This window comes from Marmota monax, unplaced genomic scaffold, assembly GCF_021218885.2.
Source record: "Marmota monax isolate L192 unplaced genomic scaffold, Marmota_monax_Labrador192_F-V1.1 WCK01_AAM20220418_F8-fsc00193, whole genome shotgun sequence".
Taxonomy (NCBI): domain Eukaryota; kingdom Metazoa; phylum Chordata; class Mammalia; order Rodentia; family Sciuridae; genus Marmota; species Marmota monax.
Window position 1 is genome coordinate 2490939 of NW_026695203.1, and position 27326 is coordinate 2518264.

Here is a 27326-nt window from a genome sequence, read left to right on the forward strand (position 1 = left end):
ACACTTTTTTCTCAGCAGCACATGGATCCTTCTCAAAAATAGATCATATATTATGTCACAGGGCAACTCTTAGACAATATAAAGGAGTAGAGATAATACCATGCATCTTATCTGATCATAATGGAATGAAACTGAAAATCAACGATAAAAGAAGGAAGGAAAAATCATGCATCACTTGGGGAATGAACAATAGGATACTGAATGATCAATGGGTTATAGAAGACATCAAGGAGGAAATTAAAAAATTCTTAGAGATAAATGAAAACACAGACACAACATATCGGAATCTATGGGACACATTGAAAGCAGTTCTAAGAGGAAAATTCATTGCTTGGACTTCATTCCTTAAAAAAACAAAAATCCAACAAATAAATGATCTCAGACTTCATCTCAAAATCCTAGAAAAAGAAGAGCAAAACAACAGCAAAAGAAGTAGAAGGCAAGAAATAATTAAAATCAGAGCTGAAATTAATGAAATCGAAACAAAAGAAACAATTGAAAAAATTGACAAAACTAAAAGTTGGTTCTTTGAAAAAATAAACAAAATCGACAGACCCTTAGCCATGCTAGCGAAGAGAAGAAGAGAGAGAACTCAAATTACTAGCATACGGGATGAAAAAGGCAATATCACAACAGACACTTCAGAAATACAGAAGATAATCAAAAATTATTTTGAATCCTTATACTCCAATAAATTAGAAGATAGTGAAGGCATAGATAAATTTCTTAAGTCATATGATCTGCCCAGATTGAGTCAGGAGGATATAGACAACCTAAACAGACCGATATCAATTGAGGAAATACAAGAAACCATCAAAAGACTACCAACTAAGAAAAGCCCAGGACCGGATGGGTATACAGCAGAGTTTTACAAAACCTTTAAAGAGGAACTAATACCAATACTTTTCAAGCTACTTCAGGAAATAGAAAAAGAGGGAGAACTTCCAAATTCATTCTACGAGGCCAACATCACCCTGATACCTAAACCAGACAAAGACATTTCAAAGAAAGAAAACTACAGACCAATATCTCTAATGAACCTAGATGCAAAAATCCTCAACAAAATTCTGCCGAATCAGATACAAAAACATATCAAAAAAATTGTGCACCATGATCAAGTAGGATTCATCCCTGGGATGCAAGGCTGGTTCAATATACGGAAATCAATAAATGTTATTCACCACATCAATAGACTTAAAAATAAGAACCATATGATCATCTCGATAGATGCGGAAAAAGCATTCGACAAAGTACAGCATCCCTTTATGTTCAAAACTCTAGAAAAACTAGGGATAACAGGAACATACCTCAATATTGTAAAAGCAATTTATGCTAAGCCTCAGGCTAGCATCATTCTGAATGGAGAAAAATTGAAGGCATTCCCTCTAAAATCTGGAACAAGACAGGGATGCCCTCTCTCTCCACTTCTGTTCAACATAGTTCTCGAAACACTGGCCAGAGCAATTAGACAGACGAAAGAAATTAAAGGCATAAAAATAGGGAAAGAAGAACTTAAATTATCACTATTTGCAGGTGACATGATTCTATACCTAGCAGACCCAAAAGGGTCTACAAAGAAACTATTAGAGCTAATAAATGAATTCAGTAAAGTGGCAGGATATAAAATCAACATGCATAAATCAAAGGCATTCCTGTATATCAGCGACAAATCCTCTGAAATGGAAATGAGGACAACCACTCCATTCACAATATCCTCAAAAAAAATAAAATACTTGGGAATCAACCTAACAAAAGAGGTGAAAGACTTATACAATGAAAACTACAGAACCCTAAAGAGAGAAATAGAAGAAGATCTTAGAAGATGGAAAAATATACCCTGTTCATGGATAGGCAGAACTAACATCATCAAAATGGCGATATTACCAAAAGTTCTCTATAGGTTTAATGCAATGCCAATCAAAATCCCAACGGCATTTCTTGTAGAAATAGAGAAAGCAATCATGAAATTCATATGGAAAAATAAAAGACCCAGAATAGCAAAAACAATGCTAAGCAGGAAGTGTGAATCAGGCGGTATAGCGATACCAGACTTCAAACTATACTACAGAGCAATAGTAACAAAAACAGCATGGTACTGGTACCAAAACAGGCGGGTGGACCAATGGTACAGAATAGAGGACACAGAAACCAATCCACAAAACTACAACTATCTTATATTTGATAAAGGGGCTAAAAGCATGCAATGGAGGAAGGATAGCATCTTCAACAAATGGTGCTGGGAAAACTGGAAATCCATATGCAACAAAATGAAACTGAATCCCTTTCTCTCACCATGCACAAAAGTTAATTCAAAATGGATCAAGGAGCTTGATATCAAATCAGAGACACGCCGTCTGACAGAAGAAAAAGTTGGCTACGATCTACATACTGTGGGGTCGGGCTCCAAATTCCTCAATAGGACACCGATAGCACAAAAGTTAATAACTAGAATCAACAAATGGGACTTACTCAAACTAAAAAGTTTTTTTCTCAGCAAAAGAAACAATAAGAGAGGTAAATAGGGAGCCTACACCCTGGGAACAAATCTTTACTCCTCACACTTCAGATAGAGCCCTAATATCCAGAGTATACAAAGAACTCAAAAAATTAGACAATAGGAAAACAAACAACCCAATCAACAAATGGGCCAAGGACCTGAACAGACACTTCTCAGAGGAGGACATACAGTCAATCAACAAGTACATGAAAAAATGCTCACCATCTCTAGCTGTCAGAGAAATGCAAATCAAAACCACCCTAAGATACCATCTCACTCCAGTAAGACTGGCAGCCATTATGAAGTCAAACAACAACAAGTGCTGGCGAGGATGTGGGGAAAAGGGTACACTTGTACATTGCTGGTGGGACTGCAGATTGGTGCAGCCAATTTGGAAAGCAGTATGGAGATTTCTTGGAAAGTTGGGAATGGAACCACCATTTGACCCAGCTATTCCCCTTCTTGGTCTATTCCCTAAAGACCTAAAAAGAGCATGCTACAGGGACACTGCTACATCGATGTTCATAGCAGCACAATTCACAATAGCAAGACTGTGGAACCAACCCAGATGCCCTTCAATAGACGAATGGATAAAAAAAATGTGGCATTTATACACAATGGAGTATTACTCTGTATTAAAAAATGACAAAATCATAGAATTTGCAGGGAAATGGATGGCATTAGAGCAGATTATGCTAAGTGAAGCTAGCCAATCCCTAAAAAACAAATGCCAAATGTCTTCTTTGATATAAGGAGAGTAACTAAGAACAGAGTAGGGACGAAGAGCAGGAGAAGAAGATTAACATTAAACAGGGATGAGAGGTGGGAGGGAAAGGGAGAGAGAAGGGGAAATTGCATGGAAATGGAAGGAGACCCTCAGGGTTATACAAAAGTACATACAAGAGGAAGTGAAGGGAAAGGGAAAAATAATACAAGGGGGAGAAATGAATGACAGTAGAGGGGGTAGAGAGAGGGGAGGGGAGGGGAGGGGAGGGGCGATAGCAGAGGATAGGAAAGGCAGCAGAACACAACAGACACTAGTATGGCAATATGTAAATCAATGGATGTGTAACTGATGTAATTCTGCAATCTGTATATGGGGTAAAAATGGGAGTTCATAACCCACTTGAATCAAAGTGTGAAATATAATATATCAAGAAATTTGTAATGTTTTGAACAACCAACCATAAAAAATTTAAAAATAAATAAATAAATAAATTATATACATGAAAGACGACGATTAAAAAAAAAAGAAAGCAAATAGGTAAATTCAACTACTCTTTAAAACAAAAACAAAAAAAAAAAAACATTAATTTGGCTTAAACAACAAACTGGCACTGCAATTTAGATCTCAAAAAAAAACTAATTTCCTGCCTGGATGTCCAAAAAAAACCAATGAGACTAAGAATAAGAATAGTCACAGAAAACAAAATACAAATCTCTTAAAAATATAGGAGACCCTCAACCCCCATTCAAAGGAAGACTAATGCAAATCAAAACTAAGCTAAAAACCACTTTTCACCTATAAAATCAATTTTTTAAAATCAAAAGTAGTTTAATAACACTCTACTGACAGGGCTTTCTGGGTACAGGGCCCTTCTACTTTGCTAGGAAGTCTTGTAATTGTCATTTTCCCATATGGATGAATATTCAACAATGTCTACAGGGCATGAGGTTTCTTAGTAAATTTTCCAGGTAAGTGGAATTTATTTAAATGCAATTTAAAAATCAACTACTTTTGAGGCACATAATTTGAAAATGTATCTTACCTTCTTAATTTTCCTAGAATTTGCTTAGATTATGTGCTTATCAATTGCATGGTTCTACCTTTAGGGGCTTTTGACCCTGAGTAAAGTTATTTTTCCCTGTATCAAATGGCCCCGAATATTTGCCTTCTTGAGTTTCTGTGACTACCTATTAAGTTTCCCCCGCAACCCCCGCCCCCTTATTCAATGGTGTTTTTTGTTTCCCCCTTCTGGTACTAGGGATTGAACTTCTTCCCTGAAATGCCCGGGAAAAAAATAGTATCACATGTACCATCCTTAAATGTCACTAATAAAATTTTATATTTTGCTTTTACTCAACTCCAAATATTTAAAAAGCAATTTACCCAGAGGAAATAAATGAACAAACAAACATTAAATAGACAAAAAAATTTACATAAACATCTTTTTAGTCAATTTCTTATTCAACATAATTTGCTTATCAATATCAGCAATTCTGATCTGGCTATCAACTAGTTCTTAATAATACTTTCATTATAAAACAACTGCTTCATCTTTTTTTAATATTTAATTTTTTTGTTTGTTTTAGGTGGACACAATATCTTTATTTTATTTTTATGTGGTGCTGAGAATCGAACCCAGTGCCTCACGCATGCTAGGCGAGCATGCTACCACTTGAGCCACATCCCCAGCCCCAACTGTTTAGTCTTTATGGAAAAATCACTGACTTCTATTCCAAGTTAATGAGAAAGAGCAGTATAAATTAAATGTACATAAAAGATTTCAATACTTAAGCAACAAAGTAAAAAATACAATACTGAAATCATAACATTTTTCAATCTTAACTACCAGATTAAATGGTAAATTCTAGCTGTAATAAAAGGAAGGACTTCTTAAACTGCTTTAAGACATAATTCCACAACAAAGATAGAAAATGAAAACGTACAATAATTGCACTTACGATGTAGGAAGCAGTCATACTTAAAACATCGCCGACAGAAAAGCGTATGAAATGAATGCAAGCTTTGCTCTCTCTGAACAGATTTAGCATTTGGTCCATCTATGTTGGGAGTACATTCAGGAGGAAGTGCACCTGGGAGCTGCTGCTCAGTAAGTTCTTTATATCTGACATTAACCAAGAAAAATATAAGTAAGCCTGAAACAAAAACCATTTTTTAAAAAATAAAGTTCCTGAAAGGTTTCCAAGGGTTTTTTTTGTTTGTTTGTTTGTTTTTCTTAAAACAAAAAGACAAAGCTCTAACCTACAACAATCTTTGCTTTGATAAGGAGCCAATTAAATATTATGCATGGTGTATCAGGAAACAAAATCATTTCAGATATATTGTGGAAAAGAATATTGAGTTTTAATTAAATATCAACTACACTAACACTTCTACCAGGATCCATAGAAATTTTCATATCAAAGTACTAATGTAAACCACACGTGTGTATATAAATAAAACCACACGTGTATATAAATATATACATGTACTTATTCTATCTACAATAATGTTTAGCAGTGTAGACAGAGATTATTTGAGGTATCCTATGAACACTGCAAACAAACAAAGTAGAGTGGCAAAACAGCCACAGCAGGTCCATTTGCAATAAACCAAAACAATGAACCATATAAGTACCTGACTGCATTGAAAGAACAAATCTTTCTTACTTTTCCTTTAGTTCTTCTGCTGTGCCCTTATCTGGAAACATTGAGGAAATGGCTTCAAAAATTTTATCAGAAGGAAATTTCCGAGGTGGACGGCTTTCTTTATCTAAATAAAGAAATAGGAAGACGGAAAAAAAGAGTGGAAGTAAGTTTTCAAAACCTTTCATTTTCTCCACATGATATCTCAATAACAAAGCTGATTTTGTAAGAAATCATCAACTTCGTGTTTCACTTACTTCTAACATATTGTACACATGTCTGTGGAATACCTGTGGGTCAAACACAAAATTCAAATATGAAAAATTGTAAAAGAACTGGGAGACAGAACTCTTAGGTTCTAATCCCAGCTCTACTGCTAATTGGTTTTATAATGGTGCTAGTAGTAGCTTAGCCACTTGTTTCTTCATCTGTAATATGAAGGAACTGAATCAAATGATCACTAAGGTGTCTTTCTGTTTAAACAAACAAAAAAAAAATGTATACGCTTCTTTGAAATTGCAATCCCAGTCTTCCATTAACCATGGTTGCTAAATAGCAAATATCCACTACAGGCTCTGTCTCTAATAGGTGACAACTAGCGCAAGGCAGGTAAGTGCACAGCTCTGAAGGCAGTCAGGCCTGGGTTATCATCTTGGAGTCCAGAGTTCCACTTCTTCCCAATGGTGTAATCTTAAATAAGTTACTTAGCCTCTCTATATCCATTTCCTCAAATACATAATGGATCTCGTAGTATCAACCTTGTAGAGCTATGAGGATTAAGTAAGATGAGCATACAACTCAAACATAGTGAGATCAATGTTATACATAATAATGATTCTGATGATTGCTCCCTCAAGCCCCCTCAAAAGATTATATTCTTTTCTAGTCAAAGGAAACTAAGATGCTCAAGTGAAGGATGAAACATGGCAAATAATAATCTAATTTTGATTATACTATCAATGCAACAATTAACAGAAGAATAGAGAAAGAAGGAACTAAGTTCTGCTGATACTGTGTTTTTTCCTAAGAATTATGTAAGCAACAGGCTACACAGATACCCAGAATCAGACATACCATCTCGGCTATCCTCTACATCTTTCTGTTTTTCTTCTCTTTCATCAGGATCATCTCCATCATCATCATCATCATCATCATTGTATTGACCAAGAGCATTCACCAACTCCACAAAAATTTCATCATTTATAAACCCACATTCTGAAATGCATCAAGCCAAATGTTTAGAAATAACAGGAGAAAATTGTAACAATAAAAGTTCACATTTTACCTTTTCTCATTTGTATTACATTAGTATTAAAATGAGAAGGGGCCAATAAGACCATTTTCAAGATTGTTTTAGGCAAAATTAGAAAGAATTTATCTTCAACACCTGTCACTTTCTACTGAATCACCCCTCCAAGTTTCTAGGGCCTGGTATTAACCTAAATACTCCACAAACTGAGGTTTTAGTCTCCTTCCAAAGAAAATGGTGGGGCTGGGGTTATAGCTCAATTGGTTGAGTGATTGCCTCACATGCACAAGGCCCTGGGCACCACAAAAAAAAAAAGAAAAAGAAAAAGAAATACCTTATTTGGGCTGAGGTCATAGCGTAGTGGTAGAGCACTTGCCTAGCATGGGTAAATTCTCAGCACACATATAAACTTTAAAAAAAATAAAATAAAAAGGTCCAAAGAAATCCGTGTCCTGGGAACACTTCACACTGTTTCAACTAATAATGATAATGGGTAATGAGGATATAACATCAACTTCGACACTTCAACAGACACTTCTGGATACAAAAAGCTAAAGTTATAATTCTGAACACTGTATTTAGGTGGACAGCAGCCTCCTGAGAAAGCCATTTTTGAGCAAGGAAGTTTTTTGGAGCCCCTATGCCACATGAACAGAATCCTAGTTCTATTTAAATTGACTATTAATAAATCTTAAAATGTACACACAACTTCTATTTAGTTTACATGTTATTGCCATTATAATTTACGTCATAAGCAACTGTGGATAATTATCATGTGGCAAATAGGATCCTCCAATTTAAAAAAATAGAGAAAACATTGAAAATGTCAAGTTTCTGAGCCCAGGCCATTTCTTTATAATGTAGCACAAAATTCAATTTTATTTTAAAAATTGTTCTTTATATCCTGTGCTTAATGAATCAAAGTACCTCTCAATTCTCTAGCCCTTATTTTCAAGAGAATAAACATATGGCTCACCTCTATCTCCATGTACTTTTCCATCATAATTTTTAATTAGTTCTTCAATGAAAGTGCCATCTTGGTCTAGAACTTCATCCCCCATATAAGGAATGTTATGTAAAACAGTTTCATCTTCCACCTTGAAAGAAAAATTTTTTCTAAAAACCAGGTTTCTCCTAAGTATCAAAATATTTTTAAAAACTCAATGTGAGATAATTGAAAATGTCTTTACCCATTTCTTTATAGTCTTAAAATACTAAACAGAGAACAAACGCTACCATGATGGGAGAAAACAATGTTTTAAATACTGTATTTAATCTAACATGTCATCATTCCTTTGCCTATAAGAAAGAAAAATGCTGCAGATTACAATGAAATAAATTTAAAGACACATTCTTATTTCAGATGTTAAAATGAGAGGTATGGGTCTTAGAATTGATGGAATATGGTTTATCAAAATCAACTATAAATATTCGTACTAAAAAAAACATGATAAAGATTTTTAAACTTCATTTGATTATCTAATTAAGAAATTCTAGGATATAAAATACAGTATCAATGCTCCATTAAAGATTACGCCAAAAGAACTTATGCTTGCAATATTCTACAATAACGGAAAATATTTCAATACTTTGATGAATGATATGTGTATTAAAGTTGACTGCTAGTAAAGATGATGGAGGGCTGGGATTGTGACTCAGCGGTAGAGCGCTCGCCTAGCATGGGTGAGGCCCAGGTTCGATCCTCAGCACCACATAAAAATAAAGGTATTGTGTTGTGTCCATCCACACCTAAAAAATAAATATTAAAAAAAAAAAGATGATGGATGAGTCTATATAAAGGTTTAGAAGACAACAGGGAAGAAAAGGGGTGTAAGCTTTACAAAGAAGAGTCAACTAAAGCAAAATTCAAGAAGCAACAAGGAACAGAAAGCAAGCGCACGCATGCGCGCGCACACGAGGAAAAAAATTTCAGTTAAGAATAAAAACGACAATAACTGTAGAGTGAACAGTTCTGAAGCATATGTTAAAAGAGATTAATGCAAAGTGAGGACAGACTTAAATCTTTTTTTTTTTAATTGGTTGTTCAAAACATTACAAAGCTCTTGACATATCATATTTCACACATTAGATTCAAGTGGGTTATGAACTCCCATTTTTACCCCAAATACAGATTGCAGAATCACATCGGTTACACATCCACATTTTTACATAATGCCATATTAGTAACTGTTGTATTCTGCTACCTTTCCTATCCTCTACTATCCCCCCTCCCCTCCCCTCCCATCTTCTCTCTCTACCCCATCTACTGTAATTCATTTCTCTCCTTGTTTTTTTCCCATTCCCCTCACAACCTCTTATATGTAATTTGACTTAAATCTTAAGAGGCCTTTGAACAGGGAACTAGTTAAAATAGAATTTTAGAAAGATAATTCTATAACAGAATAGACTGACCAAGACTGACTTGGAGGACAGAGCAGCTATTTCATTTACTGTGAGAAGGTGCAGGTTAGGAGATCAGACTGACCACAGTTGACAAGGCAGAACACATAGGTCAGGCAACAACAGGATGGAAATAGTAAAAGAAGGAAAAAAATTTCAAATAATCCCTAAATAACAAAATTAGGACAACTGGAAAATTCATAAAGATAACAGAATTTCAGATAAACAAGGAAAACTGAGATAAAAGGGAGGAAAAGAGATATAAAATTAAAATTTAGGCTTTAATAATTCACCTATTCTGATTGAATTTAATGTATATATTCTGATTGAACTTAATGTATACATTGAATCTTGCTTTCATACATCTCAGTTGCACTAATCCCATTTAAGCCAGCAGTGTTCCTTTCTTTGGATTTAAGCAAAAATTAAATGACATTTGGCTATTCTATCTTCCCAATTGTACTCACCTAATTTTTGCTCCACAAAACATCTTTTTTTTTTGACTGGAGATTGAACCCATGGGTACTTAACCACTGAGCCACATTCTCAGCCTTTTTACTTTTTATTTTGGGACAGGGTCTCACAAAGTTACTCAGGGTCTTGATAAGTTGCCAAGGCTGGCCTCAAATTTGAATCCTCCTGCCTCAGCCTCCCAAGTTGCTGGTATTATACGTGTACATCACACCATGCCCTGCTCCAAAACACATCCTAACCATAATAAACAGAAAGTGCCTAATTTGTTTTGGTCACTGACCAAAAAAACCTAGAGATGATACATAAATAATATTTCCTGACAACTTTAAATGTTATATTCTTTAAGAATTTCAGTCTGTGAAAATGTGAAACTTCCTAGAAGGTCTTAGCCAGTCTGACTTCCTTTCCAACATTCCACCTATAGACACAAAATTCTCAAACCAAAGGTTTTTGTTTTTTTTTTTAATAAAGTCTTAAACACATAAATTTATTCAACTACAGAAGACTGACTGAAGTTTACATTTAACCATCTACCATAAGAAGTATAGAGGAAAAAAAGTCACTAAAGATGTTAAAAATGTTTCTTTTTGAAAACCTCTAGTAAACAATTCTCTAAAGCAGGCTAAGAACCCCCTCCCTCAACATTTTATCAGCTTTCTCACTTTCTATATCAAGGGAATAGTAAAGCCATGCATTTTATTTAACAAGTCAATGTACACTTTAATTTTTTTGTTTCCCTCCATTATTTTACCCTATAAAAAATTTTATACCAACATTTTATCACCAAAGATAATAGGCTAGGATTATCTATGGAAACATGTTTGCACTTGTTTTCTAGTCCTGAGAACAGGACACATCCTAGTGTATATTATCACTTATTAACATGCTCTTAAAATTGTTTTAAATAAAAGTTCTCAATAAAAATGAAAAGCCAGACTAAGATTCTAGAATACTAACTGGCTTCTTCTATAAATTTCACCTTGTAAATGGCTTAATCATGAGTATAGTTTTTGCTTAAAACTCTTCTTATGGAGAATACAGGAAAAGAGCAATACAGCAAAAGCTTAAAAAATTATATTCATTAATTTTAAAAAATCATTCCAAGGGCCTTTTTTTTTTTTGATACCAGGAATTGAACTCAGGGGCACTCAACCACTGAGCCACATCCCCAGCCCTATTTTTGTATTTTATTTAGAGACAGGGTCTCACTGAGTTGCTTAATGCCTCTCCATTGCTGAGGCTGGCTTTGAATTTGTGATCCTCCTATCTCAGCCCAGCTGCTGGGATTACAGGCGTGCACCACCACACCCGGCTGCAAGTGCTATCATTTTGATAAACTTTTTAAACTTTTACTGTCTTGGTTCACCATGACAAAAAAAATATATATGTTTACTTATTTAAAATAAGTTATTATCAAATAAGCAGAAAATATATTACTTACATACCATAAAATTCTGCTGTAAGGGAGACCAAGAATACATTATGGGTACTGAAGCAACGGCATTCAGGGTCTTTAATGGGATGACTTGTGTCGGAAAATCCAAGTCACTGGTCACGGAACACTAAAACAGAAAAAAATAATTCACTCTGAAGAGTAAAAGGACAACCTTAAGCTACAGCCATCACATCGTAAAGAGCTGGGGCCTAGTTGAATAATTTTGAAAAGAAAATTCTTTACCTCAGACAGCAAAACTCATGAAACCCAAAAAGGATCCTCTCTTTTCTCTTTATTAATTAAAAAAAAAAAAGATTCTTCAGATTTTGCAAATTTTCAAAACTCTTTCATCCTTCTCATACTTACCAGTAAGAATCAAAAACTACTTTTGTTAACCTCAGCAATCTGACCGATCGTTTCACACTTTCACTATAATTTCTTAGCTCATGCTTACATCCCAACCACATAAGGAAAAAGTAATATATATGCCAAATATACACTTAAATCTTAAGAAAAACACTTGTTACATTAACCTGTATCTTTAGCTTCCCTTTTAAGAAACCAAGTGTCATTTGCTCATATTATCAGATGATACACAAATATTAAGAGTAACAGATTCAATCACAACAAAGTGGATTCAAATCAATTCTGCAAAACTGTAATCTCTAGCATCTTTTGTATGCTAGGCACTATTTTGAACACATTACATGCCTCATCATATTTAGTCCTTTTTGTAACACTGTAGGATGGGTACTAGTCTTAGCCCGTTTTACAGGTGAGAAAACTGAGGTAAAGAAAGGATAAAGTAACTTGCCCCAGGTCATCAGAGCTATAATTTGAACCCCAAAAGTCTGACTCTGGAGACCCTGCTCCTTTCCCTGACAATACTGCCAGGATATGATGTTTAAGTGCACCTGGCCTGGTCCCTTGAAATACCGTATTTCATACAATCTATGATGATACTGACTTCAAAGACACCATTTTTCTTTCATCAACCAAAAAAAAGGGGGGGGGGGCCACTGAAGTATGACATAATGCTTCCTTCATTGCAGTGATTCTAAGAAGCATGCTAGTTAAAGATGTCCAAATTTTGGTATCTTTGATTCCATGAAATATGTTAAAAATTTGTGCCAAAATAATCACAGCACTTTTTACTGTCTAGGAATCAGCTTTTCTTAAAAAACAATACTATTACCCAATTATCAGGCCTCCAAGGCCTTCTCAAAAATACTGCGGCCATATATTTATAATCTACAATCAATGAAAGCAGAGCAGAAAAAAATTGAACAAAATAAAACCAAAAAAAAAAATCATATACACACATACATATCCAATGTTTAATTTTTTTATTTAAGGTGTCTTAAAAACAGCAGGTCTATAACTGGTGAGATCAAAGAAGAAATCTTTTGGCATGCACATGTGGTCCTCAGCACTGCATCAGGTTAAAGGGACAATCTTGCAATTATTACAGTCACTGCAGCACAAAAATAATCTCTTCCTTAGTGGAAGTGAAAGTTTAAGGATAGAGTAGTTAGGAAGAACTGTCAGTGATTAATCCATAAATTCAATTTCCAAAAAGGCAAAGATAGTAATACTAGAAAGCTTGTAGTTTAAGTAAACCAGTAAGATTCCAGAAAACACAATCTTTCTCCTTCCTGCTATTTGGCCTCTGATACAATCCTTCATCTATCCATCCAATAATCCAATAATAACAGCAATTAACATTTATTGAGCCCATACTATGTTGTAGGCACTGTGCTAAGTGCTTATGTACATGATCTTCATTATTCCTCATTACAACTTTATGATGTAGATAGTTTTAGTACCACAACTCCATGAATGAGGAGACAGGCTGAGAGACGTTAAATAATTTGGCTAGTCAGAAACAGTAAATTACAAAACCAGGATTAAAAACTAAGTCTGACTGCAATATCCAAGAGCTAGTTACTATGCTGTAGTTCTTGCTCTTGAGAAAGTTCATAGGGCAAAATCATAATAGACCTGCAGGATCTGCTATATAAAGTAGAAATACCACAACATGACAGGGGCATCTCCTCCACCAACTTCTTCACATTCCTTATTACTATCAAGTCTTGTTTCCTTCCTTCTACTTCAATGGGTTAATCTGAAGGTAAGGGGTAGTGATAATTACTATTTTTTTCATCTGTTAGACAGGAGGGATCTTTGCTTCGTTTACGTCTGAAGGCACAGACTGTGACTACATCCAACCCCTACCTCTTTCACACTCCCACTACCCATCAATTCAATTCTGAGTCATACAAGAGTCATCAAGGGACAGAAAATAAATTATCAGAGGGCAAAAGCAGCTAAGGCAAAGTGTCATTTACCTCTCTATCTTAAAACAACACTCAGCACAGTGTCTCCAAAAAGAAGTAGGCACTCAAAAAATGTTTCTGGAATCAACAGACTACATTTGCTGATTCTCCCTAATGGAGACGTCAACTTCAATTTGTTTAAAGCTAAGAGAGCACCTGTGTGGACAACTGATGGTCAGCCCTGCCTCATCAGCTCTGCAGCATTCCTGAACCTCTCCCACTCTTCAACTATTAACCACACCCCTCTCTCATTTATGAAATAATACTCAAATGCAGCAGTATTTGCTGGTAAAACAAGTTTGGGAATTCTTATTTATTGACTTACAGGAAAATTACTCAAAACTCCTAGTTACTTACCAGCAACTTTTATTTTCTTTGAAAATGTATCATCCTTGACAGTTTATGTAATTCAGTCTCATATTGTTTGTAGTAGTGAGAAGAACTTTGACATCACAGGCTTCCACCACATTTTACCTGCTCAGAGTCATGTATCCTGGACTCAGGAAGTCACCAGGAGACCTATATCAGCAAATTAAATTCTCTAATTCTAGTTCGGACTTGAGGGTCACACAGGGAAGTTATTACAGATTATTTTTCAACAATGGTAAAGAAAGGAAAAAATTAATTATCAAGGATGCTACATTTTCAGAGAAACGCAGCTTACTGGTAAGTAACCAGGTTCCTCTGAGGATGGATAGACTTACATCAACCAGCTGGTACAATAGGCGGCTGTGTGGCTGGACCATTAGGAGCTGGAGAGGGAAGTCAAGCCAAAAATAGTAGTTGTAGGAGTACACAACCAAACTGAGACTCTTGGCAGAAGGCTGGTTCCAAGTAAAAACTGTGTTATGGAAAATCGTAGAGGGAAGAGCAGGTGAATGGCCTGCAGGGAAGGGAAAGAAATTAACACACCCTACTATGTGCCGAGCACTGTGCCAGAGACTTTACCAAAGTTAAAAAACTTCTTTAAAATTTACAACTATTCTGTGAGGTAGATATGAGTCCCCATTTTAGGGCAGGACATCCCAAAGGACAATAGCTATAAGCCATTCTTCCTCTGAATAATCTTTAACATGAGTGGGGTTCAGTTCAACGTTCATAAAGTAGGGGAGAGCTAAGATCCATTTAATTCATGCCAGAAACACAATGAACAATTGCCACTGTCTAACATACTTCAGCTTTTCTATGTGAGAACAATGAGGAAAGTGCAGGAAGGTTATCACCCCAGGAGAGAAAGGGTCAGGAGAGCATCAGCTGCCATCCACTCTGGAGAAAAGCTGAAGATGACTTCTAAAACTACCTTGTACTCTGTCTTCATGATTTGAGGAAAGAAAAGAATACACCCAGGTTTTAAATTAGCTAGTCTTTCTGGTAAAAATGGATAGTACATAATTTAAATTCAGACTACTTTTAGGTGAAGAAGTACTGAAGAAAAAAACCAGAAAGAGATAAATATTAGTCCAGATAAAGAAACGCAACAATAAAAGTGAGTTTATAATGAGCTTTAGGAAGCAAAAGAGAAAGGTGACTAAAGGAGATATTCTTGAAATAAAAAAAAAAAAATGAGTGGCTCAGACAGGAAAGGAGCAGAAATAAAAGTGGCAAGAAAAAACCCTGTTAGGGTCTTGACAAAGATGTATTTAATGAAAGCAATTAATCAGAGGTGGTAGAAGTTAAAGAATAGAGTGATTCGTTTCAGATTTTAAGTTATTTCAGGTTTTGCTGTTAAGTAGCTATATAATAGAGCCATTCCAAATTGGGAGAACCACATCTACCAGGCAACATAAGGCTGCTGGCTTCTGAGTTGCTTTTGTGTTAGTTTTTACACCTTTTCTTGGAGGGGACACAGGTAGCATTTAACACAGAACATCAGAAATACAATTTCCGGAAGTTTAACCCTTGACACTCTTCCTTGCATCTCTAAATCTAGATCTAAGTTAAAATCAAGGCAGTCTGGGTCTGATGGGGAATTCTAGGGGAAATCATTCCCTCATTATTTACAACTCTGCTGAAAATTTTACATTTGCTAAAACATTGGAGACAGGAAGAAGAGCAATAGTCATAGGACATAAACTGGTAAAACTATAAAACACTCAAAAAAAGGAAAATTCATGAAACAGGAAATCAGAGCCATGTTCACCCTGGGCAAACTCAAGCATCTAATTCACGAAGGCCCTGTGAACAGAAAATATAATTTCTGTCACTGAAAATAAAAGGAAACAAAAACTAAGAAATGGACATAATATTAGAATCCATGATTTCCATAAGTTGTAGAGCAAAAATCATTTCAAAGTCTTGCTTAAATGAAGAAAAGCAGAGGTACCAGCGAAAAATGAATAGGCAAGAATTGTCACAGCCATAGGCTGAGAGCCACCTTCACATCTTTGCATAGAAGATCCCCAGTCAAGCTGCTTCTGCTGCTCTTCACAAATTATAACTACCCTCAACTGTTCACTGAATAGCCAACAAGGATACTGAAATGACTGGACAGCTGAACAGAAAGATTATCCTCCCTCACTCTTTTTTTTTTAAAAAACATTATTATTTTTTTCTTTTTTGCAGTTGTAGATGGACAGTATTTCTTTCATTTATTTTTATGTGGTGCTAAGGATCAAACCCAGTGCCTCACACCTGCTAGGTAAGCGCTCTGCCACTGAGCTACAGCCCCAGCCCCTCCCTCAGTCTTTATGCCAAAAGAAATTCCTAATGGGTTAAATGATACTAGAAACAAAAATGAAAACAGAAAACTAAAAGACATGGGTAAAGGGCTGGGGTTGTAGTTCAGTGGTAGAGCACTTGCCTCACATGCATGAGGCACTGGGTTTGATCCTCAGCACCACATAAAAATAAATAAAATAAAGATATTGTGTCCATCTACAACTAAAAAAAAAATTTAAAAAGAAATGGGTAACCTGTAACCTTGAAGTTGAGAAAGTCTTTTTATTTTTTCCTAAGTCCTTAAGAAACAAAAATCAATATGGGGGAAAAAAACTGTATAACCAAATATACCAGAAATAGTATAAAAATAGAAAAAAGATCTGCAAAAATATAAAATGCTAGTATTTCCAATAAAAGCCTTATATCATTTTAAAAGGCCAAACCTAACTTAAAAAGATTAAACACCAAATAACCAATTCACAAAAGAAATATAACAAGCAGATACTCAACTAAACTATAACACAATTTTTTACCTCAGACTGACATAAGACTAATAATATTTTGTGTGGGGAATATAGATAAACAGACATTTCCACAAACAGCTGATGGGGCTACAATGTACAACTTTTGTGGGAGCATTTGGTATTATCTATTAAGATTTTAAATATTCATATTGTTTCAAAAACCTAAATGGTCATCAATTAAGAATAGGGCAATAATTATGGTATATCCATTGTTCAAACATTATGTTTTTTTGGGTATTTTTGTATGTTACAATTCTGGGGATCAAACCCAGGGACTCACGTTTGCCAGTGTAAGTTAAGTGCTCTACCACTATATTCCTAGCCCTCTCTCTATATTTTTTTAAGCAGAATGAGGTCTGGACAGAGATTGTAAAGTGATGGCCCAGAATGACAGATATGTTTTATATGGCCAGTAATTTTCTTTTAAATAAAACACACTTGAACATACATGCAAGTATAATACAGAAAAGGCTGAAAGAATAAACACCAAAGGGTCGTTGGACTATGGAAACATTTGCCTTTGGTTTTATATATTTCTGTGTTATTTGAATTTTTACAATAATCACTTCACAATGACCTCTTTTAATGAGAGAAGAAAAATAAAACTTTCAAACAAGTTTCATTAACCCAACAGATATTTCAATTAGCTAGTATAAAACTGCCACATCAGCTGCCAGGGTGACTGGCTAAATCTGCATAAACCTCTCAAAATATTACCCAAATAATATTCTTTTATAAAACCTACAAAGATGATAAAGCAGAATCCTAAGCAACAAATTTAAGCCAATTCACATTACGCAGTTAAATTACAACAAAAATTATAGGTCTAATAATTTTTTTATTTATTCAAAGAATAAAATAATTTTTAACATTCCAGATTAGTCAAGGATTATCTTTTGGTTTTTGTTTGTTCTATTTTTTAAACAGTTGTCAAAATCTGTATTTGGGAAAGAGACAAGATCTCTATAATAGCCAATTTAACAACCATTTTAAAACACAAACTATAAAAGCAGTATCCTAGAAGAAAAACTGTATATTATAAGCACTTCTGCTGCTTTATTAGTTACACAAAAGATAAGCATTATTAAAATTTTGTTTTTAAAAATTTATATATATAATCTTGTTTAAAATATAAACTCAATCAAAATGATGCACACATTTAATATATGCAGATTATAATATAAACTCAAATGTTATAAATGACCTTCCCTTTTTTTTAATCGAATCCTTTGAAAAACAATAAAATGCTTACATTAGTTTCTTTATCAAAAAGCGGGGGGGGGGCGCAGCCCCTTTATGTGATCATTTAAGAAATGTTGCATCCATTTCATCCTAAAGAGAGCCAGAAAGCAAACAAATGTTGCAACAATTTAGAAGCTGCACTGGTAGAAAGGACCACAGAGCTAACACAAGACTCCCTTCCCCAAGTGAATATTCAGAAAGGCAAGCAGCCACTAAAAAAACTTAAGAGACCAGTATCTGGAGGAAAACAAAAACAAAAATGAACAGATGTGTCCAGACTGAAAATAAACAGACACTTGAGAGAACCACCTATTTCAAAGATATAAGAAAAAATGACTACGGGCTCCCTACCATATTTGTCAAAAGACTCATAATAATCTAAACCTACAGGTTACATAATCCTGAAATTTATAAAATAAAGCAATCGTGTTACTGTACTAAAAGTTAAGAATGTATTTGAGGGCTGAGGATGTAGCTCTGCATAGAGCGCTTGGGGTAGGGAGTTGAGTAAAAAACACTAAATTATATGTTGGATACCCTAGGAGTTTTCTTCTTCTAAATAGTAACTAAATTTCTGTTTACAATTAACTGAGGAAAGTGCAGTACCAAGTCCATAAATAATCCAATATTGTTTACATGCAGTTTTCTTCTTCAACAAAATAAGTACAAATTTCCACATTCTATTATTTTAATAAAATCACTTACACATACTTACACATTCTATTATTTTGATAAAACTCGCTCCAAAAAAGAAATCATTTACCAATATCATGTGATAAACAATGAACTTATAATCACTTCAGATATTACCAGGAAGAGTAAATACATAATTTTTTCTGAAATTTTTTAAGTTATTCATGAGTACTAGGATCATTGTGTCTATCTGATGCTGCCTCTACATTAGACACTTTGAAAAGCCCCAAGTTTAAATACACACCAAAATTCTCATTCTTTAAATTAGTAAATAAAACAGAACTCTTTTTTTTAGATATTTTTTAGACATTGATGGACCTTTATTTTTTATTCATTTATTCATATGCGGTGCTGAGAATCAAACCCAGTGCCTCACACACACTAGGCAAGTGCTCTACCACTGAGCCACAACCCTAGCCCAAGACAGATTTCCCCTGGAAATATAAAAAAAATAATGGTAAGATATTTTTATTAAATTACTAATCATACTATTTGCCCAGAAGACAGGTATTATCTGAGCAAGCTTCTTTTTCATAGCAGAAAGAATTTTTACATTAAAAAAAAATCAATGAAGGAAAAAGTATCTTGTGATTTTTACCATGCAATGGACAAAAGCAGTAGTACAAAAAAATGTATTAATGACAACTTCAAGAATAATTCCTATACAGTTTCTTCACTAAAAACCACAAAAAGAGACAGATTGACTATAAGGAAAAGACTTATAGAATACCGTTTTTATTACTGCTTGATAAGACAAAAGCAATGACAACCATCTACAAATAATATTTTGATAAACAGCCACATATTATGGCAAAGGTGCACATCCCTTGGGCTTCAAATGGGGAATGCTGTGGATTTCACATGTTTGGATTAACAATACTTAGCCTTCCCTATTAGGAAAGTCTCTGAAAATAGACTCACTTTTATTTTTCTCCTCTTGCTTGACCTAGAGTTCATACTCCAGCATTTTAAATGTATAAAGGCAATCTATAAATAGATGGAGATGCTCTAATCAAAGAAAAACAGATATACTCTCATCTGAAAAGACAAGAGGTTGGACTATAACATCTATATGCATTACTTAATAACATTTTGAAGCTAGATGCTCCTTAAAAAGATTAACTGAAGAACAAAGGAAAACAGTCACTGTCTTCCCAAAGTCAGAAGTATTGTTTTTATAAAGGAACATATTCTGAATTAAAATTTCTGTGGACAATGCTACTTAAGTTTTATAATCTCAGTAACAAAAATAAAGTACCCCAAAATATCTTAGAACACAATAAAGACAAGCTCCCTAGGTTCAACTGCAGAGCGTCTGGATCTGAAATTACCATCTACATTAGTCACTTCATTAGGTCAGAAAATAAATTCTTGTCAGACATTCTTTACAAAAATTTAGAGAAAATAATTTCAAAACTCACTATATCTACTTCTACAACTTTAGAAAGGAGAAAAGCACAAGAAGGCTGCTTGACTGAAGCACTGAAAAAGTAAAAATTGCTGTTGATATGTCATGCTGCAAGGATTTAAACTGAAGACGTCAGCACTTACATATAATTGGCTTATAAAAGTAAGCAATTAATTAAAGCAATGCCATAATGGCACTTCAAATGCAGGATGCTATAGACTTCACATGTTTGGATCAATACTGCAGTCTGAAATTCTACCTAGTCTATACCCACAAGGAAAGTCTCTGCAAAACAGGCTCACTTTTATTTTCTCCTCTTACTTGAACTACTTCATCCTCCAACTTTAAAGGCAACCGATATATAGATGAAGATGCTCAAACCAAAAAAATATAATAATCAGGGATATATTCTTATCTGAAAAGTTAGAAGGTTAAACCATAACGTCATTAAAGTTCTTTTCAGTCCTAAACTTCATGATTTCTTGAGATAACACCAATAAGCTTATCACAAACTGAATAAACTTTCTGCTTTCAAAAGTCAGTGATGATGTTTTTATAAGGGAACAAAAAATGAATTATTTGAAGTAGAATCAGCTAGGAAGAGTGATTCAAAAAATGAGTGACCCTAATCAGGACAGAGTTCTATGCAATAAAAAATGAATTCTGAAAGCTAGAGACTATTTTCTTCTTTTCTCCCATTTTATGAAAACGTTTTTTCCTCAACTTTTGTGGGGGTACTTATGGAAATACCAAGTTAGATAACAATTTTGTTTTACTAAAATCCTGATCTCTTCTCACAATATATCATACACTCAAACACCCAAAAATTAGGTGTCCTTACATTTAGTGACTTACCTCCATTTGACAAAAAAGCAAAAATTCAGCTAATAAATATGCTCTTGAATAAACCATACTCAAATTTAATGCCAAAAACTTTATTAAGAGCAATTCAAGTTGCACATAAATAAGGTACTCTACTATTCCTTAATGTGTACTCTTCTGCGCCCCCTTTAGATCATCAAAGCAAACCAAGTGATTTCTTCACTCCTCTAAGGCTGTTTCCTCCCCTATGGGAAAAAGTATAACATAGCTACCATGAAGATTAATTGAGGTAATATAAAAAGGATCCAGCACAGTGCTACAAATCACTATTACTGTTAACTTTTATTGTAAATCTAAGTTGGGCTTTTTGTAGCATTTTGAGATTTGTAATGGGTAGCAAAAAAAAAAAAAAAAGTTGGGCGTTGTAATCCCAGTAACTTGGAAGGCTAAGGCAGGAAGATGCAAGTTTGAGGACAGCCTCAGCAACTTAGTGACACTGTCAGCAACCCCATTAGACCCTGTCTCAAAACAAACAAAGAAGGAAGAGGGATATAGCTCGGTGGTAAAGTGCCTCTGGGTTCAATCGCCAGTACCTACCAATGATAATAAGTATTTCATGTAATTTTATTTTACTTCTACACAATTCTAAGACTCCTTCCTCAAAAAAAAAAAAAAAAAAATGAGGAAAACATGAGGTTTGTTTTTCCTTCACCTCAAAATTTCCAAAAGATTACCAGACAAAACTTTCAAAAGAATTACTTGAGGGCTAGGACTGTAGTCCAATGGTAGAATACTTGCCTAGCATGTGAAGGGCCTTAGATTCAATCCCTAGCACCACATAAACACAAAACAAAACAAAACAATCCAATTACTGGAAAACCCTGCATTCATTCACTCTGAGAATGTTTGCAGGGGCACAGAAAAGTCCCTTTCACCCTTGGAATATTAATAAAACATTTATTTCTAATATCTAGGCTCTAACTTATACCAAATAATGGGAAAGGTGTCAAAATAACATATACATTTATATAATTGTGAGTCAGGATTTATAAATTGTAACCTAAAAAAATGTGTAAGTGACTAAGAACCACACCAAGTCATGTGTCACCATCAAGACCAGCATCACCAAATTGTCATTAGGATCTCATATGTAGCTATTGGGATTATCAGAGTCTTAGAAGCCTGTATATCACACAACTTTGACAAGTCTCATATAGCAGCAAATTATCACTTTTAACAATGTTATATTGAAAAAATGGTTACTCACAAAAAAATTAATTTGTAAGAAATTTCATTGTTTAAATGTTTCCCATGTTTAGGCATGCAGATAAACAACCTACTAAAAAGTATAATCTTAATTCCAAATCACTCTCTCCCCTCTTTCTGCTTCAGCTTCCATTTAACTATCCTATGTCATCTCTTTCTACATACACAAGTACTTAAATAGAATCACCTAAACCAGAACTTACTGATCAGTTCTATCCCATTCAGGCTTCTACCATTTTCTTCTCATCTTGCTGCAAGTGTGTTTTAATAGGATATTTAATTACAGATTATACCATTGATTTATTGCCTTTCTTTGAAAATAGGAAACTGGTTATCTACCTCTATAGAAAAGGATATTCCAAGCTCTCGACATTGAATTTAAAAATTCTTATAGAAAGCCTTACTATTTGAATAAGAGATATAATAAAAAGCTTTCTTAATCCATGAATATGAAAGAAACATTTTTTGTCACATGGCTAATTCACATTTAAGGGGGGGTAGGGAGGAAGACAACTGTGAGTCAGGAAGCCTTGCTCTGGATACTGATCTGATGGGGACATTAACATATTCAATTTAAAAGCCATTTTTTTAAATCAACAGTCTTAATAAAATCAGGAATGTATCTACCAACAGAGTATATTCTAAACACTTAGACCTCTGTTGAAGGAATCACTAGCAGTGTGATCTAAGGCAATCATTGGCAATTGCACATGAAAAAGAAATAGTAATAAAAATAGGGACATCCTGAGGTCAGTGACTTCTTCCCAATAACCATTCAATGTTCCAATAAGCAAAAACCAAAATGTGCTGATAATTACTACAACATGTTATGTTGACCAACCTCCCTAGTCCCGCGCAATGAGCTCACAGAAGTCATGATGTGCACAGGCTGTATCCTTCGCTGTTTCCATTCTTGGTTTAAGATTTCCGTTCTTTCCAAAATTTTCTGACGATTGGAACTAAACATACTCTTTAAAATAACAAAGGAAAGGAGAAGAGAAATTGTTCACTGTTAGAAAATGTGTAACATCTCTAAAGCAGGTTAAAAATCTAATGATTCCTCACAAATACCAGGAGCATTTCTTTAAATACATGTATTTTACACTAAACTATAATCTCCCACATTCAAATAATATAAAAACACAACACCTATTTTTTATTTCAAGTGGGAGGGAAACAGGAAATTATTTCCATCCTTTAACTTCATATTTAAAAAAAGAATTGTGATGACTTCAGAAACATAAAATCATGAAACACATTCCCTTATATTTGGATCCTCAGTCCACACATGCAATATGAAAGTAGACTAAAAAAAAAGACCGATTTCCAGTGGGGTGCAATGGAGCACACCTGTAATCCCAGTGGCTCAGAAAACTGAGCAGGAGTATCCCAAGTTCAAAGCCAGCCTCAGCAACTTCGCAAGGCCCTAAACAACATAGACATCTCAAAATTGTAAAAAATCAAATAAAAGCGCTGGGACTGTATTTCTAGGTTCAATCCCTGGTACCAAAAGAAAAGACTGATTTCCAACTAGATGAAAATAACCCTTAGATTAAAATCTTTCCATCATCATTAACATACATGATACAATGTTAATTAAGACTGATCAAGATCCTTAAGTTTCCAAGGCCTGAATTGATCTTACTGTAAATATGACCTTGGGTAAAAATGTACTGTTTCAGATTAAAATTTATTAACTTTAGGGAGGAATAAACTAGCCTCAATTATATATGCATTTTTATGGAAGATAAATTTATACCTTTACTTCATCAGCTCGTCTGAACCTCTTGAGCTGTCTCAGTCGCATGTACTCTGATTTTACACGCTTCCGCCAACAAACTGGTCCCTTCTCAGATTTCTTCCCAGTGTGGCCCATGATTATTCTAAAAGCAATGGTTTCATATTAAAATCACTAATCTAACAGGCTTTAATATGATCACCTGCCTTTAATCCTAAGCAAATATTTTTAAAATTTTTTAAATCAACAAAGAAATATACAGTTTATACTGTTGATAATTGCAAAACAATGCTCTTTTGTTCTGTATGGTTAAATCCTTACAACACTTCACTGAAAGTTTTCATTTCATTAAACCTTTTTTTTTTATTTACAAAAATTGTATACTCCTGAAGAGCAGCCATCTTACAGAAGTATGATCTTATTACAGGAATTAAGTATATTACAGCACAAGCTAGCTTTTACTCTATAAGGCCCACATTTCTGGAGGGGGGAGAAAATGTACAAACATTCTATAATTTTTTTCTCATTTAAATAGCTGTTGATAAACAAGAGATAACTGGATAACATTCAGTCAAGCCCTCTGTATCCAGATTCCACATTCATGAACTCAACCAACCCTGGGTCAAAATATCCAGGAAAAAAATTCCAGAAAATTCCAAAAAGCAAAACTTGAAATTCTTGCACACACCACCACACAGTATGCTAAATCCATGAGAACCAACAGATGTACAGGCATAGCCTCCAGCCATTTCAAATTTGAGCACTGTTCATTTCATCTCTCTTTTTTGTACCACACACGGCTAGGTTCTGCACTGAACATGCACAGACTTTATTCTTGTCACTAGTCCCTAAACAAGAGTGTAACAACTGCTTATTTAATACTTTCATTGTATTAGGTATTACAAGTAATCTAGAAATGATTGAAAGTACACAGAGCATGTGCACAGGTTATTTCAAATATCTTGCCATTTTATATAACGTCTACAGATTTTGAAATCCAAACCAGTCCCCCTCAGATACCAAGGGAACACTGTAATCAGAAAAATAAATAAATAAAAGTGAAAAGGAAGTAAAATTTACATATAGCATTAAAAGTATAATATATAATACATGTACATATTAAAATACTTTTTCCAGCACACACTTTTAACCATGCTTCTCACCTTAAACACTGTGGTGATAAAAGTCTGTATTTTTATTTCTTGTGTCACTGTCATTTATATAAGGGGGTTCTGCTATTAAGAGGAAAGGGAATGCAAAGTAAATTCTCTGCCTTATCTTCAATTGCGGGCTCTAAGCACCAACCATGTTTAGATATGGGCAGAGCCTACAGCTCACCAGATGTCTAAGGCACACTACAGTCCTTACAGTAAGTATAAATAAGTATCTTTTTCTAAAAACTTTCTTTCAAAGGTATTAAAATGACACTGTATCTTCAAAAGCTTTGTAAGTCACACTATCTTCAATTTATCTTAAGAACAAGAGGAATTTACAGTATTTGAGGTAAAGGGGGGAGGTAGGGATTTGAAAAGACCAAGCTAACAGCAGTGTACAAACAGGAGGGTAGGTAGGAAGAACAAAAGTATAAGGGTACAGCTAGATTAGATGCCGCCATTATGTAATCTGTAAATAAGAAATGATAGTAGCTTTAGACCACAATGGTGATGAGAGAAGAAAATACTCAAAAGCACTTAGGCGATTTTCCCACCATATGATTTAAATATGAAAAATGAGGGAGAAGGTAACTTTCTGGCTCAAATACCTAGTAACTTGTTTAGTGCTTCATTTACCTGTTTACATAAAATCCCCAGGCACAGAGAAAAAAAGCCCAAGGAGAAGACTGAGAGGGACAAAAAGGGCCCTGCAATAAGTGGGTATCTTTCTACAGAATACTACCAACCAACAAGAGAGAGAATGCAGATGGTAGTCAAGAGCTCAGCACAGTGGCTCAGGAGGCTGATGCAGGAAAATCAAGAGTTCAAAGCCAGTATCAGCAAAAGCGAGGTCCTAAGCAACTCAGTGAGACCTTGTCTCTAAATAAAAATACAAAATAGGGCTGGGATGTGGCTCAGTGCTCGAGTGCCCCTAAGTTCAATCCCCAGTACCAAAAACAAAGAGCTGAAGAAAATGGGCAAAGAAATGATTTTTCAAGGGCTGGGATTGTGGCTCAGCAGTAGAGCTCTTGCTTAGCACTTGCGAAGCCCTGGGTTCGATCCTCAGCACCACATAAAAATAAATAAATGAAGGTATCATGTCCAACTACAACTAAAAAATATTTTAAAAAAAAGAAATTATTTTTCAAGCATGTGATAAATGTTATGAACCAGGCAATGAGGATACAAAACTGAATAAAATGAATACAGAAATATAAATAAAGTCTTGCTCTTATGGAGCTTTATATTCTACCTAAGAACTAGATGACCCATCTTTGGGATAAAGTAGAAAATGGCATGGTGAAAAATACAAAAATATAAATAAAGTCTTGCTCTTATGGAGCTTTATATTCTACCTAAGAACTAGATGACCCATCTTTGGGATAAAGTAGAAAATGGCATGGTGAAAAATGGTGAGGTGGAGCCAAAGGACAAAGTTAATGAGAAAGTGAAGCTTTATTTCAATAAATAAATAAATAAATAATTGTGGCGCTGTTTGCTTTCCTGGCTGGTAGTTGGTTAAGAGATCAGCCTTAATTACTCCACCCAAATTATTTTCAGATCACTTATCACTTCAAAGGCCTAGAAACTAGAAAGAAAAGAAATGAGAGAAAGGGAGATTATCTGTAGGCTTCATTAGCTTATGGGCTCATCACAACTAGTCCATTTGTGGACTTGGTCCTTGAAGGTAGTAGCACCTCTGTGCAATAAGCCTACAGTAGGAACATGTGTTTAGTTTTAACTGATTTGCAATATGGGTATTACTACATTCTTTTTTTTTTAAAGATGCACAATTGGTCAAGAAATATTAGTGTTTCATAATTAGAAGAAATATGAGTTAGCATTTCATGTTTTAGTAACAGAAACCTTCCTGTCTAATATCCTGGAACACCTTCCATGTTGTTTCTACCATTAATAATAGTATTTCTAATAAAGTATGTCATGACAATAACCTGAAAGTGTTCAGACTGTTCTTTGAAAGTATAGGGATATAAAGTATAGAGTAAATAGGCAGGCCCATTAAAAAAGAATAAATTTAAGGCATCAATTAGAAGGACATTT

At 34.6% G+C, this 27326-nt stretch overlaps 1 protein-coding gene across 10 annotated transcripts in view; it reads right to left on the bottom strand.

The window, feature by feature from the left end:
• Ezh2 (enhancer of zeste 2 polycomb repressive complex 2 subunit) overlaps positions 1 to 27326 on the bottom strand; it is a 79710-nt gene that overhangs the window by 18803 nt on the left and 33581 nt on the right. The window contains exons 1-9 of one of the 10 annotated variants that reach the window (XM_046429902.2): positions 24133 to 24256; positions 23242 to 23343; positions 14465 to 14643; positions 11435 to 11551; positions 8092 to 8212; positions 6941 to 7081; positions 6124 to 6156; positions 5891 to 5993; positions 5168 to 5346 (exon numbers count right to left, since the gene is read on the bottom strand). In XM_046429902.2, the coding sequence (XP_046285858.1) occupies positions 5168 to 5346; positions 5891 to 5993; positions 6124 to 6156; positions 6941 to 7081; positions 8092 to 8212; positions 11435 to 11551; positions 14465 to 14643; positions 23242 to 23284 (916 nt within the window). In that variant the 5' untranslated portion in view covers positions 23285 to 23343; positions 24133 to 24256. Of the gene's footprint in view, positions 1 to 5167; positions 5347 to 5890; positions 5994 to 6123; positions 6157 to 6940; positions 7082 to 8091; positions 8213 to 11430; positions 11552 to 14464; positions 14644 to 23214; positions 23350 to 24132; positions 24576 to 27326 lie in introns of those variants that run through there. The other 9 variants (XM_046429900.2, XM_046429903.2, XM_046429901.2 and 6 more) reach the window with 9 other exon arrangements.